This window comes from Leptodactylus fuscus, chromosome 6 (assembly GCF_031893055.1).
Source record: "Leptodactylus fuscus isolate aLepFus1 chromosome 6, aLepFus1.hap2, whole genome shotgun sequence".
Taxonomy (NCBI): Eukaryota; Metazoa; Chordata; class Amphibia; order Anura; family Leptodactylidae; genus Leptodactylus; species Leptodactylus fuscus.
In genome coordinates, this window is record NC_134270.1 from 53,768,708 (window position 1) to 53,788,139 (window position 19,432).

At 42.8% G+C, this 19,432-nt stretch overlaps 1 protein-coding gene across 2 annotated transcripts in view; it reads left to right on the forward strand.

Moving 5' to 3' along the window:
• Positions 1-19,432, forward strand: part of ACOT7 (acyl-CoA thioesterase 7) — a 167,383-nt gene that overhangs the window by 14,234 nt on the left and 133,717 nt on the right. For both annotated transcript variants that reach the window (XM_075279980.1, XM_075279981.1), the window contains one exon: positions 9,842-9,959. In XM_075279980.1, the coding sequence (XP_075136081.1) occupies positions 9,842-9,959 (118 nt within the window). The remainder of the gene's footprint in view (positions 1-9,841; positions 9,960-19,432) is intronic.

Sequence of the window (19,432 nt, forward strand, 5' to 3'; positions counted from 1 at the left end):
GATCTTAGTATCTTAATAACCATTACAGTTACATTACTTGTCTGCATGCAATGAATTTCTATTGTACGACCTTGGGGAATTCGTTCAGAGGACATGCCCAGCATCTTTATACCTTCACGACACTGCCCATTGTCAGCTATTGTTAGTATTCTCAGTTTCACTTTACTTTTATGTTTCCTGGGGCTGTTGCTGATTCCTTAGGCGGCTCTGGATGTATATTAGATGTAGGTTATCCGGAAATGTGTCAATTTATATTTTGCATCTTGCTCTTTCCTGTGTTGTTTGCTGGAAATGCACATTATTGCTCTCCATCCTTCCTGTTGTGGTGCAAGATCTGTGTTGTGTTCCCGACAGTCAGACATCTACCATGTAATATTGCCTAATTGTTAGACAACGTAAGCTTAGTATTAAAGTGAACCTGATTTATTACAGTGGCTGATGCCAGGTGATAAATCTATCCCATCTTTATATTGTCTAGTTTTCGTTTACACTACCGATCATGTTCTGGCTTAGTTCACCATGTATTAGTTCTGTTATGTCTTTTTTAAATGCTCACAATTTACATTTTTCCCTACCAGTATGTCTTTGGAGTATGGAAGGAAATGCACGCAAACACGGGGAAAACATACAAACTCCTTGCAGATGTTGTCCTTGGCAGGATTCAAACCCAGGACTCCAGCGCTGCAAGGCTGTAGTGCTAACCACTGAGCCACCATGCTGCCCCTAATAATTTTCTATACCCATTAGGAATATTCCATAGGCATCCCCATCTTACTGTTATCTCCCTGTGTTATCATCAATCCCCTAATCAAAATATTCAGACCTTTTACCTTCTGACAGCCGCCTCTGTGCTTCATCTCCCAAAACAATAAAATCCCAGAGCATGTGCAATAGAGGAGGCATCCACATTCTCCGTTCACTGCAATAGGAATTCTTAGAAGCCGCACTTGTTCACATAGAAGTGAATGGAAAGAGCTGTGCAGTGTCTCTTACCTGTCCACTGTCTGCAGTACCCTGAACCACCACCGATCAGTTTTTCAAAGCGCCGGAGGCACTTGAGTTGCTTCCACTTCACATGGCGGTGATGTCTCATTCATTCATTACATGGCAAGTGAATGGGGCTGAGATGCACTACAAAACATAGCTGCTTGGCAATGTATAGCACTGTGCGTGGAATTTAGTGAAGGAGCAATAGCGCTCATCCAAACACTGCAATCCCTTCATCAAACAGCTTATCAGTGGGGTCTGTTGTCCACATTGTGATATTAATGGCTTATTTTAAAGGGTTTTTTCGGGCAATTTTTATTTTATTTTTAAAAGGTCTGTTAGGGCTATTAGTGGTTAATAAATGCACCCATATACCTTTAGCAGTGTTTTAAGTGATTTCTGGGTTTCTCTGGGAGCTCCTGGCATCTCCTGCATTTGTTTACTGCATTTTGTGGTTCAGCTTCCTACTATGTAACTTCCTCACTAACTCCTCTCACCTCCTTCCCCCCTCCTCTCTCTCTCTCCCTCCCTCCCTCCCATACACCCCCTCCCTGTCTCCCTAGCTATCCCACCCTACACTACGAACTCAGCCCAACCCCTGACCCCATTATATAGTATAACACTATACTTGCCTTCCTGTGAGACGGCTCCTCCTTCTTTACTGATTCTGTCTGTGCTCGCTCTTCTTCATCGCTCTGTTTGCAGCGATGATACACCTCTACTGCGCATGAGGAAGCTGCACAGTAGAGTTGGTTTATAGGCAGCAGTGCCCAGAGCAGCGCTTGGAGAGGAGGGCACTCCTGCAGAATCAGTAAAGAAGGAGGAGCCGTCCTCCAGGAAGAGATGTGGAGGGTAAGTATACAGTAATGGAGTGGATGGGGGGGAGGAATAGTAGTGACGATCCATTTCTGTAAATGGGGAAACGGATCATCACCAAATAATCAGAAAATATGAGTAACTAACTATATATTTTTGATTCATTATGTTATGTAGAAAGTAGGAGGGGGAGGGTGTTTAGTATAGTGTAGGGGTTAACAATTATCCCAGACAACCCCTTTAAGGATGAGTGATCAGTATTACAATCCTAGAAACCCTTTTATGTACCCATATTTGAACACAAAGGTGCCAAGTGTAATGTGTACGCGGTTAAGTGTATAGGCACGCATAGATACTACGTATTAGTGGAAAAGTAATGCACATACTATCAACACTTTGTACAGGTAAGCACTCACAGAGTGGATGCCACTTGTGGCCAAACAAGCAGTTTGTGGGGTTTTCAAAAAAGTGCCTGCTAGAGATGAACGAATTCTATTTGAAACGGTAGTTTCGAATAGCACACTCCTATAGGAGGTAATGGACGGAGCAGGCCGCTCCCATTCATTCCTATGGGAGCGTGCTATTCGAAACTGCTGTTTCGAATAGTATTCGCTCATCTCTAGTGCCTGCATAATAGTAGTAATAGTGCAGTTATACCTATAAGACATCCATTAGCAATCATGTTAGTAGCCATGTGGTTTAGTGGGTAGAACTGTACTAGTACCAGCAAAATTGTGCAGCCATGTAAGAAGCTATTTGAAAACCTCACTAGCTACATTTTGTCAGTGTCCCAGCCGCGGGCAGCAGCCTCTTTGTGTGTTCTTACCTTACGTGTGTGCACGTACTTGAGGATTCATTTTGCCACATAGTTTAAGTTGAGTCCTATGATTATTTAGATGACATATACAAACAGTATTTCATGGGACTTGAATGTATTTGTACTTTGCTAACAACATTAAAGGGAACCTGGCAGGTGGTTTTTCCACCAATAAACTGGCCACATCATACTCAGGATGTACTTACCTTCCTATCGCAGCTCTCTGGAGCATTGCTCTTGTCACTAAGACCCGTACTATCTCCTGCCTGCTCCGCCCAATACACTTAGTGGATCATCCCCATCCTACTTGAGCACACCAGCAGTGCTTCCTGGGTGAAAGGCCCACCCCCAGTGCACTAACTGACTCATTTTCATAAGTGTTTTTTTTCCAAATCCACAAAAGGGACAGACTTAACAAAGTTATATTATTTGTCAGTGTAATGTGCCCTGTAATGCAGTGTTATTGAATATGCTTGGGGAAGGTGATAAACTCCCTTTTCTAAACACATTTCTTCTCAATAAATTCATAGTGTAGGTGAAGATAACCAACTTAGTAATATACCAGAACGCCAAACCACTGTGAGGTAGCGGCCATGTAGACCTAAGTATCGGCACAACTGGGGCATGGAAATATTGCCAAATTGACAACTGCAGTGGCGTAACCACCGGGGTAGCAGGTGTAGCGGCTGCCACAGGGCTCGGAACATTAGGGGCCCGGTGACAGCCGCTACCGCTGAGTTCTTTTTTCTTAATAGGCCGTTACCGGCTGGAGTAACGGGCCCTATTTACTTACCGATCCTAGCAGGGGCCGGTAAGTGACACCGCGGACCCCACAAGCACTATTATTATACTCTGAGGTCTTTTCAGACCCTCCGAGTATAATGATCGGAAGCCCAGGAGAAGTAAGGGGAAAAAAATCCTAGTTGTGTGACGTCCCTGACGTCACTTGACCGGGATCTGCAGACCGGGCCATGTGACGTCATTAAGGATGGCCAACACCACCGAGGACTGCAGCGGAGCTGGAGATAGGTAGGTGACAATGTTTTTTATGTTTATATCCCCCCTCGGTCTCGGGTTATTACACTCTGGGGTGTTCATTATGGGGCATAATACTATGTGCAGGGGCCGCAATGGGGCATAATAGTATGTGAAGGCGCAACTATTGGGCATAATACTGTATGCAGGGGCCACTATGGGGCATAATACTGTGTGCATGGGCCACTTTGGGACATAATACTGTATACTGGGGCCACTATGGGGCATAATACTGTGTGCAGGGACCACTATGCGGCAAAATAGAGTGTGCAGGAATGCAGTGGGGGGTCGGTCGGTCAAGGTGTCGGTCAGGAAGGGGGGGCCCCGTCAGAAGTTCGCCATGAGGCCCCGTCATTCCTAGTTATGCCACTCTACAACTGTGAAAAAAGAAGAAACCAACACAAGAACATTGACCTCTGAATCTAAAACCATGGTCTTTAACTATACCAAATCTAAAAGGGGAGTCTCGTTTGGGTCCACATTTGTCCTGGCGGGCCCCCAAAACCTTCCACTTTATGGAAATCTGGTCAGTGGGGATGTGACATGGTGGGCTCTACCAGCCAGCACATCACCCCAGTAACAGAGACCGTATATATTCCCGATTCCCAGTTCCAGCAGTACTGAGCTAAGCAGCAACTTCTGAGCACAGTCACTGGAGGAGACCAAAGCGTCCAGGTCATATTGCTTTACGGTCTGTCTAAGGTCAGAAGATAAGTGTCACATACTTTCATGTCAGTTGTGTAACAGGATTAAGGATTTATTGTGGCCCAAGTGAGTGATTAGGAATATATAGTAGCACCTTGTGTTCAGTAAGCTGAAAGAAAATTTATGTCATGTAGGGGGTGTATTCACATATTGCATTTTTTTGTCGTGGTATAAACATAACATGCAAACTTGGACCAATAGTTGACAAGGATTCATTATTGTTACATTTTGTTTGTTCCTCAATGACTGTAATGTTTTCTTGTAGTCAGCACTTACCAAAAGTAATAGGAGTGAAGTGATAGAGGATGTAGTGATAGAAAAGACATTGAGATCTATTGGATGATCCTAGAATACACAGTAAAGGAAATAATAATTTTATCCCTTGCTGATTTTGTAAGTTCGCCCACTGACAAAGACATGAACAGTCTATAATTTTAAGGGTAGGTTAATTTTAACAGTGAGAAACTATCAAAAATAACATCCAAAAAATCACACGGTATAAATTGTATACATTTGTTTGCATTTTGCATAAAGAAATAAGTATTTGATCCCTCTGGCAAACAAGACTTAATACTTGGTGGTAAAACCCTTGTTGGCGCGCACAGCAGTAGGTGATGATGAGGTTTGCGCACATGTCAGGAGGAATTTGGTTCCACTCCTCGTTGCAGATCATCTCTAAATCATTAAGATTTTGAAGCTGTCACTTGGCAACTCAGATCTTCAGCTCCCTCCATAAGTTTTCTATGGGATTAAGGTCTGGAGACTGACTAGGACACTCCATGTCCTTAATGTGCTTCTTTTTGAGCCACTCTTTTCTTGCCTTGGCCGTATGTTTTGGGTCATTGTCGTACTGGAAGACCCAGCCATGACCCATTTTTAATGTCCTGGCGGAAGAAATTAGGTTATCACTCAGGATTTTACAGTACATGACTCCATCCATAGGGCTAGTTTCAGAAGCAGGTTAGTCCTCCTCTTCTCCTCAGTTTTAAAGAAGTCCTATATCCACTCATTCCCCGCTGCTCCCTTTCCTTTGGTTACAACGTTCCCACTGGTCTCTACTTTATGGTCCTCAAAATATAGAGAAATACCAGAAATGCCATTTTAGCCAACCAGTGGTTGAGACAAGAAGCAGTGAGGACTTGGGGATCATCAGAATGGGAGCAGTGGTGAATCAGTGAGGTAAGTATGACTTCTTTTACTTTTTATGCCTTTCTGAGACTTCTGAGAAAAGTTATTAGCTAGACCACCCCTTCGAGCACAGTACTCTGTGCCAAAACTATAAGGCCGTGGACCCAAGTAGTGTAAGTCACGATTTGGCAAATTGGATGGGATTCTGTCTAATTCAATCCACACATTGCAGAAAAATATCTGCAGTGCAAATGCTGTGATCTCGTGTTTTTGTAAATTGAAGCGTGTCCATACCTATGGAAACGCTGGTGTTTTCCGTATAGGTATAATTGAATCAGAAAGTCCGCCGAGGAAAACTCTGTGGACTTTCTGTGAAAAGCGCTGTGGGAAAAACCATGATGCATTTCCATTGCGTTTTTCCCGCAGCGCTTTTTGGCTACTGCAAGCTACGTGGGGGCTTAGCCTAAAGCTATTTTGGTTCTTGTTTGCCTTTTAAGGTTTTACTGCTGTTTATGGTAATTTTTCCTACCTGCCCTGACCTCTGCCAAAGCTCAGCTTATAACTGAACTGCGCCAGCCTTAACCCCTGCTTGTCACAAATTGGGAATGCCTTACTGCCTACATGTCATTCATTGTTAATGGAGAAACTTTCTGGGGTGGAGACCTGGGGAATCCTTTTGGAGAAGTCCATATTCCCTTGCAGGTTTAAAGGGGTGCTCCAGCCAGTAAGTTACCCCTATCTAAAGCATAGGGTTTAATTGACTGATCGGTGGGGTACATCCGCTGGGATAACTTGCACTGCCCATGAATTTCAAGGGCATTGCCGGAGATACTGTGTGCCGCAGATATTCTTTGTAAAAGACGCCCATTATAAAATAGTTGACTCCTTTTTCTTACTGATGCTGGATGACCCCTTTAAGGTTATCTTATAGTCTTATGAAGGATACAGTGTATTGTATATAAATAAATGCCACATTTTCTTATAATAATATGGAATAATTGTGGGAAAGGTGAGACATGATACAACGTGACAAACTCATATTAATCCTATTCCTGTTCTTATACTTGTTGCACAAAGAATAAAATACAGGAAGCGGTCTACATCTGCAGCTCTGATAATAATTTAGCTATTGAGTTGCCATGGCAACACTGGAGGCAACGTGATTGGCCGCAGTGTAGTCTTGGTTGGCGTGTTGCACCCAGCACCATTCATATCCTTGCACATGTGGTGATCTGGAGTCTGTGACGACGCCCTGACATCACACACCCATGCATATTCACAATGAGCAGGGGACATCATTCATCCCCTGCCCTGGCTGCCTGCATGCTGCCTCACCACCGCTCTAGCTTCCTGTCTAGATGGAAGATGTCCTTACAAGGTAGTGTGCAGATCTTTGTGTGGTTTCTTGTCTTAGTGATCTTACTTTTATATGTGGCAGCTTTGCTGTGCGGTAGTTGCATATTGGTTAGGGGTTGCAAGGAGCAGTAGTCCTTTTACAATTATTGCTTCTTATAATCCTGTTTTATCAGAAGGGCCCCTAAAATAAGCTGATTATATATGTTCCCACTCTTTGGACGCCCAAAAATTAGCCAGAATCTGCTGGGAACCCTGGAAGCAAGTGTTATATATTCCACTGCAGCGCCACCACAGGAGACATGAAGCATTACACTATTGCTAGGCAATCAAAGCAAGAGATAGTCTTTGTAGCCACTTCTCACTATAGTTGATTGATAGAGGTTGTTAATAATGGACACTCCCTCTTTTAAAGGGTTTTATATGACTTGTTCAAAGGGTTGTAGAAAACATAAACTCTATACACAGGATAGGGGATAAGGGTCCGATCAGTGGGAATTACATATGTTGGAACTCCCGTCTGTCACAAGAAGCTTGAGTCCCCCTATTAGAATAGAATGGGTTGATCATATGATCATAACAACACGACTGGTGCAAAGCGCATTACTGCTGTATCTAGTGCATATATAAATACATCAAATTGAGGTTCTTGGTTAACATTTTGATCATATTGTATAAGCCCATCTGCCAGCGACAAGGTGACCTCTTTACATGGGTTTAAGGATTGGAGTCAGGGTCAGGCAGTGCAGAGTGACACAGCTGGGAAAGCAACACTGTGCAACTAATGACAAAAGGGGTCGTAGGCCCTGCAGCTAGAACTATACTGTAGATCTGAGATGAGGCAGACCAATGCACTTCCTAATTGAAGTGCGCCTGCCACGACTCCTACGCTACTGTCCAGGCGGCTAGGGTCAGGGAAGAGGAGGCCCTGAAAGTGCTAGGGGCTGGAGTAACGCAGGTGACACCTAAGCAGAAAGCACAGTGTAAAATGCAATGCAAAACCAAAGACCAAAACCAAAATTTAACCCTTAATCACCTAAGCACAACCAATAGAACTCTTAATACGTCTCCCGGGGAGTCGCCACGCAGCAAGGAGACCGCGGCGACTCCGTATCCTGACAATGGGACCCTGAACTAAAAAGACTCACCTCTCTGGGCTGTAGCCTTCAAAGACTATAAACAGTCTCCTCTCTCTGGACATGGGCCTCCAAATGAAATAAGGGGAGAGTGTTGTTCAACCATATTGAGGCCCAATTAAAATCAGTCAGCCAAATGCACAATGCTACAAACACAGCTAATTAATATGAACTATATGTGCAGGTACACGTTTCCAAAATGCTATACATGGCTTATAGAGATGAATGAAGTCAGTTACAATTTTCATGGCCAATATGGGTCCCAGAGATCAGATCCTCACCGATCAAACACATTTTCCTATCCTTTTGATAGGGAATATTTCTCTTTTGTGGTTTACCCTCTTTAATGAAAACCTTTCATGACCTCCATCAATTTCATCTCCTTCAATAGATGCCACTTCACTGATTCCAGTGCAGAATTTTTTCTCCTACCTAGGAAGAGGAGGTAGTTAGCTGGAGACTTAAGTTGTAACTACTCCCTTTTAGTAGCTCAAGTCCTTTTAAGTAGGGTTGGTTCACGCTAGCATTCAGGAACTCCATCCCCTATTCTCCTTAAAGAGGACCTTTCACGTCCTCGGGCACATGTGGTGTAATACACCGCTAGAAAGCTGACAGTGAGCTGAATTCAGAGCACTATCGGCTTTCCTGTTCTGTGCCCCCGCTGAAGAGCTATCGGTGCCGGTACTGTAGCTCTTCAGCATCTATTGGGCTGTGCTGTAAGAGGGGGCGATCCTTACTGCTCAGCGATGACACTGAGCTGTGAGGAATAGACGAGTACTGGGGGGGGGGGGGCGTTCTGTATCACTCAGCGTCATGGTGTAAGGAATGCCCCCTCTGCCAGTACAGCGCAATAGACGCTACTGTGAGGAGGGGCGTTCCTGACAGATTGTCAGAAACGCCCTTCTGACACTGAAAAGATGCGGTAATGGTACCAATAGCTCTTCAGCGGGGGCACAGAACTGGAAAGCCGATAGTGCGCTGAATTCAGCGCACTGTCAGCTTTTTAGTGGTGTATTACACCACATGTACCCTGAGAATGTGAAAGGTCCCACGACTCAGGTTCTGGTCCAAAAAAAACCTGTGTGAACTTACCCTGATGGTTAATCGTAAAATGAAAAGATCAATGGTTGGTGTCAGTAAAGAAGAACATTGTTATACAGAACGAAGACCATTCATAGGTGACAGATTGTTGTATCAGCTTATTTCACAAAGGATTGTCTATACTGGATACAATTGTAGGAAACTCACATTTGTGAGAAATCATGGGGTCTATATGAGTTTTCCGCCATATATTGGAATATTCATTATCAGGTGACAATCTTGAAAATGGTGAGGTACTAACTCTAATCCCTTACCTAAGTCCATCACATGTGTGGCAGAAGTCAGAAGGGGAAATATGGTGCAGGCTCAGGAACACTATTCATGTTGGACGCCAGCTGTGTTTCAGCAAAGGTCGAGGAGACTCCCTGCAGCTCCTTTCATTTCCATGGGCCTGCCGGCAATAATCAAAGTGCACGCAACCTCATAATATCTCCAATTGTCCCATAAACAGAAAGAAGCAGCAGTGCGTTTGCCCAACCACTGCTTCAATCAGACTGGGGTACAAGACATCTTCTATCTCATTACTGACTGGTGGGGTCTGGGAGGTGAACTCACTCCAGTTTGGAAATTATCCTTTATTCAATGAATTGAAAGATGCAAATGGAGATGTGCAAAAAGATTGGTTGGGAATAATAGATAGAACCTTAAGACCTAAGACCCAACATAACACTGATGCTCCAGGATCCACCTCTAGGCCACTGCTGAAGCCTCTGCCTAGCTAGATTTGTGTTACTAAGATGTTTTTTTTTAAAATTCTTTACAGGATCATGCGTCCAGATGACGCAAACATTGCAGGGAATGTACATGGAGGAACCATTCTGAAGATGATTGAGGAAGCTGGCGCCATCATAAGCACTCGCCATTGTAACAGCCAATCTGGGGTAAGATTTTGGATAATGTGAATACATAATGCCATCACAACAAATGTTCACCAGGGCTATTTTTAGGGGGTGATCTGGTTACTAGACCCCCTTGATAATAGGAAACGGGCAAAGTTTGTGCATAAAGTTATTCAAGCAAAGGTCAGCGGTGGCAGCCCAGAATCTGTATAGAAAGTCCAGCAGAGGTCAAACATGGGCAGGCGAGTAGTACAAAGACATCAGAGTTACAGGTCCCTAAAGGGCCAGGCCACCCTGCTGATGAGGACTGGAGCACAGTGCCTACGGCCAAGGGACAGTCTAGTGGCAAGGCTGCAAAGTACTTCCCTCCTTACGACTCATGTTCTCAACATGCTCAGATATGAGTGTTTGCCTTGAAGTATTGACTTGACCTTTGTCTGTGGGGTGGACAGTGGCGTAACTAGGAATGGCGGGGCCCGTGGCGAACTTTTAACATGGGGCCCCCCTCCCCGACCGACACCGACGACCTCGACCAACCCCTTCTTACGCATTCCTGCGCGTTCTATTATGCCCCATAGTGGCCCCTGCACACAGTATTATCCCCCATAGTGGCCCCTGCACACAGTATTATCCCCAATAGTGGCCCCTGCACACTTTTCAGACCCCAGAGTATAATAATCGGAGACCCAGGGGGAGAAAAACATAAAAAACTACTGTTTCTTACCTGTCCCCCGGCTCCTACGCTGTCTTCTCCGCTGCCGTCTTTCTTCAATGACGTCGGACGTCACATGACCCAGGAAGCAGGCCGGGTTCATGTGATGTCAGAGACGTCAGTCAACTAGGAAGGAGGCCTGACAGGATCGTGGAGAGGTAAGTAACAGTGTTTTTTATGTTTCTTACCTCTCCCGGTCCGCCGATCATTATACTTGGGGGTCCGAAAAGACCCCCGAGTATAATGATAGCAGAGGTAGCGGCTGTCACCGGGCCCCTAATGTCCTGGGCCCTGTGGCAGCTGCCTCTGCTGCTATGGCGGTAGTTACGCCACTGACAGTGGTATAAATTTGACCTTGTGGAGGCAAAGTACCAAACAATAGGCAAGGTACCAAACTCCTGCACAATGGAGTAGACATAAGACCAAAGTGATGGAAGAGTGTCATCCATTTTGTTACTGACTACATCCACAGAGCTGGCACATATAAGGGGTGAGCCAAACCTGTAATGTTCAGATACAGAGTGACAGACAGAATGGCAGACAGAACCCTAACAAGTGATTTTCTGATTTAGTGGTAACTGAGGAGTAACTGAGTGTTATATTGTCAATAGGGTCATACTGTATATTCAGCTTACCCCTTGTTCACATTAGTATTTGGATTCCTTCCGGGGGAGTCCGCATGAGGACCCCTCCGAACGGAATACCAACGCAACTGCAAGTGCTCTGCAGTTAAAGCACACGGGCCCTATAGACTATAATGGGGTCCGTATGCTTGGAGCGCAATCTCCGCACTAAACATGCAGAGAGGAATGTAGATTATGAAGTACTTTCCTCTCCGCATGTTCCCTGTGGAGATCGCATGCCCATGCGGACTCCCGAAGACGGAATCCAAACGCTAATGTGAACGAGGGCTTACTTTATATAATGAGGCCTAGTTTAAAAAAGCAATTCCTGATATAATGGGCCTTCCAACCACAGTAGAGGCACAGATTGTAGCTGTTCCTATATTGCCATTCCTCATTACATAAGCAGACCTAGTTCACTGGGCTATTCATTAAATTGAAGTGCGGGAGTTAGCAGAGGCTTATGGAACAATGGAGCTAGGTGATTCAGGAAGATTCTTGAAGAAACACAGACATGTATCTAGAGAAATCAGGTCATCAAGAATGGCTCAAAGATCCTTGTCAGCCATCTCATCCTTAAAGGGGTTATCCAGTTTTGTTTTTTTTTATGAACCAAATACCAGGATACATCAATACAAAACACTTCGTAATATATATTCTGTTTAAATTCAGCACAGTTTATCTGATTTATCATCAGGTCATTAACCACAGCTGTGACGTTTTATTTGCAAGCTCACTACTCCTCCCTGTGAGCAGTTCAGCCTTCAAACAATATGTCACAGCAGCATGTGATCTCCTTGCTCTTTGAAGCTACTCATGCAAATGATTTATTGAAGAAAAAAGGTGCGAATCCACAGCCCGGCTTCTTAAAAATTAGCTTTTAATCCATAAATATTAAAAAGATTTTTCACATAGTGCAAAAAGACAGGAAAAACATAAACAGTGCAAAAAAGATTTAAAAGACGCAACCAACGCGTTTCGGGACCTTTAGATCCCTTAGTCCTGGCATGGTCTAAGAAAAGAGGCATTTTTCTTAGACCATGCCAGGACTAAGGGATCTAAAGGTCCCGAAACGCGTTGGTTGCGTCTTTTAAATCTTTTTTGCACTGTATGTTTTTCCTGTCTTTTTGCACTATGTGAAAAATCTTTTTAATATTTATGGATTAAAAGCTAATTTTTAAGAAGCCGGGCTGTGGATTCGCACCTTTTTTCTTCAATTTACTTAACTGCTTCGATTAGTCCCGAAGCGTGGATCGCACACCCCGAAGACCTCTTGATATATGGTGAGTGGCAATTGGATTTTTTCTATTTTTTGTACCAAATGATTTATTGTTTGGTCAGATATGCGGAGGAGAGTGGCTTCATGCAAGTGAGACACAAAACAGACCCTGTAGCAGGGAGGGAATTTGCACACAGGGGAGAGTGGAGAATTGAGGTGTATCCAGAGTGAGAGCAGGCAGATGAATCATGTGAAATGTAGTTTGTCCACAGATTCAGTGCGCATAAGTAACAGCAAGAAAAAAAGAAGAGGGGATTACTGTAGTGGGACAAAGGGGGGGGGGAGGACTCCAGACACAGTACCCAGCATATAAGATAAATGCTCATTCCTGCTTAATAGCTTATTAATGCCTCACCCAGGCATGAAAAGTTGACTGCCACTAAGCGTCTTTACAAGCTCCTGCTTCTCCTGGCTGTAATGACTGCGAAGCTTGCATGATGTCCTGCCTATAAACCTGCAGACTGCCACCTAAGGCGAGATGCTCTCCTCACCTCATGGATGGTGCAGCCCTGAGTTGATGTAAAGGCTAAGGTCAGGGCAAGGCAGTGTTGGGCATAGTGGTATAATATCAAAGGTCAGTGCGGGTAGCACAGAATCTGTATAGATATTCAAGCAGAGCTCAATCACAGGCAGAAAGGTAGCAATAAGTCAGACACCTTGAAAGGACATAAGGTACCTTTGGATCAGAGAGGAAACAGGTTGAGGTCAACACACGTTATCAGGAAACAGAAATAAAAAAAATGCAGGACACGATTGACCTAGAAACCTTTACATAGGCACTTCCCAGGGTACAGAGGAGCCTTAAATAGTTTACAGGTGCCGAGGATTGACTGGGATCAGAAAGCAAGATTTGCAAAGTACCAGCACACCTATAGAGGAGGACTGGAGCACAGCATTCATAGCTAGTAGAGAGGAGATCAGATGTTGGAGCTTCACTCAGCAGATATGTCCGATATATGAGGTTGAAAATAATACACCCTGGTACACCATTTCTGGATATCCTCTTTATTATTATGGTGGATGTCATGTTAAGGTGTCTGCCATAGTCGCCAGGACTCGCTGTATAATAACTGGCAGATATTAATCCTTATGATGCCCCGGTCAAACTTAAGGTATGCAAAATTTAACCACCAGGTACTATTATTTGGAGACAGGGAGTAAAAAATGAAAACCAAAAAAGGGCTGTGGCAGGAAGGGGTTTAAGGAGTTGGTCTACAATGATAACTAAGTGCCTAATTGCTGATGGGTCCACTACTATGTCCTCACCTGAGCAAAGAAAAACAGGAATCCCGTGATCCCTTTTTCACTTTAGTAATGGTGGTCCACATGCTCGGCTGTTTGACTCAAAATCTATGAGCATGATGCAGATATTGATGAGACGCTTATTACCCATCCTGTGATGTTATTGTGGGACAACCCTAAGACCATATTTACCTGTTTTGCCTACCACAGTCTGCATAGATCTTCACAGAGTAATCGCTCTGTCTGCATATTTTCTATATTCACTCTGTAAGGCCTTAATACTAAAGGTAACCTGTTGCAGTCAGTAAGTAATGATATCTGTCAGCTGACAGCTATCTCAACCAACTTCCCCATACATATGCACATTTGGCTCAGTCAAGTGTACTGAACTAATAAAGAGGAGGAAAGTATTGTCAGACTCCAGTGGTACGCGGAATATCTCCCCATGAACCAAAGACGTCTACTGTCCCAGAGGTGTGACTTGTGTCTATTGTAAATCTCACTGCTATTGGAACATCTCACAGGCTCTTTTTTTTTTTTAACTACATACTTTTGACATTTTATGTCTGGGAGGTCTGCTCTTAACACTGCAAGGATGTGTATACACACATATAAATATACAGTGTTGGCCAAAAATTATTGGCACCCCTGCAATTCTGTCAGATAATACTCATTGATTGCAATCACAAATTCTTTGGTATTATTATCTTCATTTAATTTGTCTTCAATGGAAAACCAAAAAGAAAATTGTCATAAAACCTAATTGGATATAATTCCACACCAAACATAAAAAAGGGGGTGGACAAAAGTATTGGCACTGTTTGAAAAATCATGTGATGCTTCTGTAATTTGTGTAATTAACAGCACCTATTACTTATCTGAGGCACCTAACAGGTGGTGGCAATAACTAAATCACACTTGCAGCCAGTTGAAATGGATTAAAGTTGACTCAACCTCTGTCCTGTGTCCTTGTGTGTACCACATTGAGCATAGAGAAAAGAAAGAAGACCAAAGAACTGTCTGAGGACTTGAGAAGCAAAATTGTGAGGAAGCATGAGCAATCTCAAGGCTACAAGTCCATCTCCAAAGACCTGAATGTTCCTGTGTCTACCGTGCACAGTGTCATCAAGAAGTTTAAAGCCCATGGCACTGTGGCTAACCTTCCTAGATGTGGACAGAAAAGAAAAATTAACGAGCGATTTCAACGCAAGATTGTGCGGATGGTGAATAAAGAACCTCGACTAACATCCAAACAAGTTCAAGCTGCCCTGCAGTCTGAGGGTACAACAGTGTCAACCTGTACTATCCATCAGCGTCTGAATGAAAAGGGACTGTATGGTAGGATACCCAGGAAGACCCCACTTCTTACCCAGAGACATAAAAAAGCTAGGCTGGAGTTTGCCAAAACTTACCTGAGAAAGCCAAAAACGTTTTGGAGGAATGTTCTCTGGTCAGATGAGACAAAAGTAGAGCTTTTTGGGAAAAGGCATCAACATAGAGTTTGCAGGGAAAAAAAAGAGGCCTTCAAAGAAAAGAACACGATCCCTACAGTCAAACATGGCGGAGGTTCCCTGATGTTTTGGGGTTGCTTTGCTGCCTCTGGCACTGGACTGCTTGACCGTGTGCATGGCATTATGAAGTCTGAAGACTACCAACAACTTTTGCAGCATAATGTAGGGCTCAGTGTGAGAAAGCTGGGTCTCCCTCAGAGGTCATGGGTCTTTCAGCAGGACAATGACCCAAAACACACTTCAAAAAGCACTAGAAAATGGTTTGAGAGAAAGCACTGGAGACTTCTAAAGTGGCAGCAATGAGTCCAGACCTGAATCCCATAGAACACCTGTGGAGAGATCTCTTGATGGCCGTTTGGAGAAGGCCCCCTTCACATCTCAGGGGGGACCTGGAGCAGTTTGCCAAAGAAGAATGGTCTAAAATTCCAGCAGAGCCTTGTAAGAAACTCATTGATGGTTACCGGAAGCGGTTGTGCGCAGTTATTTTGTCTAAAGGTTGTGCTACCAAGTATTAGGCTGAGGGTGCCAATACTTTTGTCCGGCCCATTTTTGGAGTTTTGTGTAAAATGATCAATGATTTGACTTTTTTTTCATTCGCTTTTGTGTTTTTTCATTGCAAGCAAAATAAATGAAGATATTAATACCAAAGAGTTTGTGCTTACAATCATTTTCTGGAAGAACACGAGTATTATCTGACAGAATTGCAGGGGTGCCAATACTTTTGGCCAACACTGTATATAATATATATATATATATATAATATAATATATATATATCAGCAGCAAAAGCAAGGACACATATCATGCAGCTGCAGAAATGAGGGGCCGGCTGTTACTATATCTTTTCTATGTACAAAGCTATGGGAGCTGCCATGATGGGGACCCATAGAGGCCACTTCTACAGCTCTGTAGTAAGAATTTAGGAGGCTGCATTCCTTTTGTAGGGTAATGTATCAATCAAAGTTACAGGAGAAATCAGCAAAAAAAAAAAAAAAAAGTAAAAGAAAATAAAAATGTTCCCCCAAATGTCTATTATAACCTTCCTGGAGGAGAGGTAGGGGACAATGTGTAAAAAAACAAATTTTCACTACCATACCCATGTTACCATACCCTGCCCATAACAAAACTACAATAATTGTCTAATTGTCATCTGCATAAAAATTACCATAATGAAGGGGAAAAAAAATTTTTTTAGTTGCCTATTTTCTGAGATATATAAAAATAAAGAGAAAACAAGGAAAAATAAAAATAGCATAAAAATAAAGCCTTATCTATCACCGAACAAAGAGGCAAAAATTATTTGAATAACCCAAAGGAAAAAATATTGTATCCCTCAAAACCGCATGTTTGAAATTCTAGGGGGTATTTGGTTCAGTTCAGAAGTGGTTAAGGAGGGATGTGCATTAGAATCATGTGCATTCATATTGGTCAAGAAGAGAATAATATGTAAGTGGCAAAAATAAAGGTGTTTTCTAGGATTTTGATACCAAATGTGCTTCATGGATTGTCCACTAGATGGTGATCAAGTCTTAGTTTAGCATTTCTTTGGGAAATGTTCCTGCAAGAAACGCAAATCTCACTCACTGGAAACAGGGTGGTGAATCAGATGGCTGCTGAAACATTGCTTGCAATACACATCAGTGCACATTGCTTTTATATAAGATCTGTAAATAATATTCATATAAATCTCACGTGCTGATGTCTGAATCTGTCAATTATCCCCTTAGTGACACCCAATACTGAACGTCTTTTCAGAGTGGTCCCTAGGCTTGGCTGTCATCTTTTACAGGTGCATGTTCTTTCCAGTTGGAAAGAGCAAGTGTTTGGATGTCTTATGAAAGACAAGTTTCTGGTCTAACAACCAAGATCGGAAAGAAACTAGGCTGTTTAACGTCTTGGGGTGCATTCACACTGAGTAAACGCTAGCTTATTTTGTAGAGTAAAATTACACTTGTAAATTTTGCTATCCCATTGACTTCAATGATATTTTTTTACAAGTGTAAAAATACGCCAGTAAAAAATACGCCTGTAAAAAATACGCCTGTAAAAATACGCCTGTAAAATGTCATTGAAGTCAATGGGATAGCAAAATTTACAAGTGTAATTTTACTCTACAAAATAAGCTAGCGTTTACTCAGTGTGAATGCACCCTTAGATAGTAGCCCTGTCTTCTAAGTCGCTTTCGATGGCTAGATTCCCTGTCTGACTCTGTGGCTTCCCCACAATTTGATTGATGGGTGCCGATGGTGCTGACGCCAGCCGAATCTGCCATGTATGGAAGACATGGATAATAATGGGCTGCCTGTCAGTGTATAATATACTGCAATGCAGAAATATTGAAGTGTATTAAACAAGCAATTGATCTCATGTTCAAGTCCCATAGGGAGGAAAAAATTATATTGAAATATCAATAAAGTGATCTAAAAATGTTTTATCTTACAAAAAAACGACATCTATAATGACCTGACCCATGCAACTATCCATTTCAATAGGTTAAACTGCTGCATTGTAATATCAATTACAAAGACAACAAAATACAATAAAAAGTCATTAGGAAAACATTTTTCGATGACTTTCCATTATGTTTGCTGTCTTCTGTGATATCAGGCTGCAAAAGTTTAACCAATTGCAGAAGTTCCGCAAAGAAAAATGGCACCAATGGAAACTACAGCTCATTCCACAAAAAACAAGGTCTCATACCTGTAATAGGATGACTGAAGAATCCAATTTTTTTTAAAAGTGTTTAATAGTAAACCATAATCTTCAGCAGTAAATTGGCTGTAATCCTAATAACAGTGCCTTGCAGAGGAGATTCTATAATTTACAAATGTATTGGTCAGCTCTGGAGCCCCTTATTCACATAGGTTGAAGATGATTAAAATTGGCACTTTTCACATCATTTGCGGAAGCAGCAATTCTCATGAAAAAAGGAGTTGCAAAGCAGAATAACAGGGGCATTTATGGAAACTGCAGAATCGCCTCTACAAGGTACTGAGATTAGGTTTATATGTTAATATATGTGTAAGCAAGTATGCTGCCATTAAAATATACAACTTATCCTGCACAAATCAAGCCCTTGTTTTCATTGATTATTAAAAATTAAATAAATTAGTTTAGCCATTAAAGGGATATTTCCGTTTATTTTAATTGATGATCCATTCTTGGGATATAGGAGATCATTGAGGGTCCAACATCCCTTGTTTTCTTGCTGATCAGCTAATTGAAGGAGCCGTGACACTTGTGCAAGTGCCATGACCCCTTCACTGTTTACATCACACAACATCTTTTTCATAGTGATCGTGCAATGTAATTATAGCCTTGTTCTATAGAAGCAAATTGGACAAAACTGTAACTACATGGCACTTTGTGTATCAGAACACCATAAAACATACCACCCCATAACACACACTTCAGCAGCCACAAGGCATCATAATATATGCCCCAGATGATGCAGAACATCATTTTCCCCATCTTGGGTAATGCAAAATAATATCTCATAATCTGCAACTCCATAATATAATACACCTATGTGCAGCTGCATGATGTAATACACATCTTAGCTACTGCAGACCATTGTAATACACGTATCAGCTGCTGCAAAACATCATAATATATGTATCAGCTCCAGAAGGTACACAACTCAGCTGCTACAGGACATGATAACACACAACTCAGCAGCTACAGAACATTGTAATACACAACTGAGCTGCTACCGGGCATCATAACAAACAACCCAGCTGCTACAGGACATGATAACACACAACTCAGCAGCTACACAACATAGTAATACACAACTGAGCTGCTACCGGGCATCATAACACACAACCCAGCTGCTGCAGAACATTGTAATATACAACCCAGCTGCTGCAGGACGTCACCATCTGTATGTGCCCTAGCTGTTGCCAGACATCACAATCCAAACATTCTGCCATTTGCTGATATATTTTGTTTATGATGCTAGTTCAGCCTGGTTTACATCTGCGTTCGGCAATCTGTTCGGGGAGTCTGCATGGGGAACCCCCCGAACAGACTACCGAATGCATTGGCAAGCGGTGAGCACTGAAAGCACATGGACTCCATAGACTAGAATGGGGTCCGTGTGCTTTCCACGCGGTCTCCGCACTAGTCATGCGGACAGGAAAGTAGATA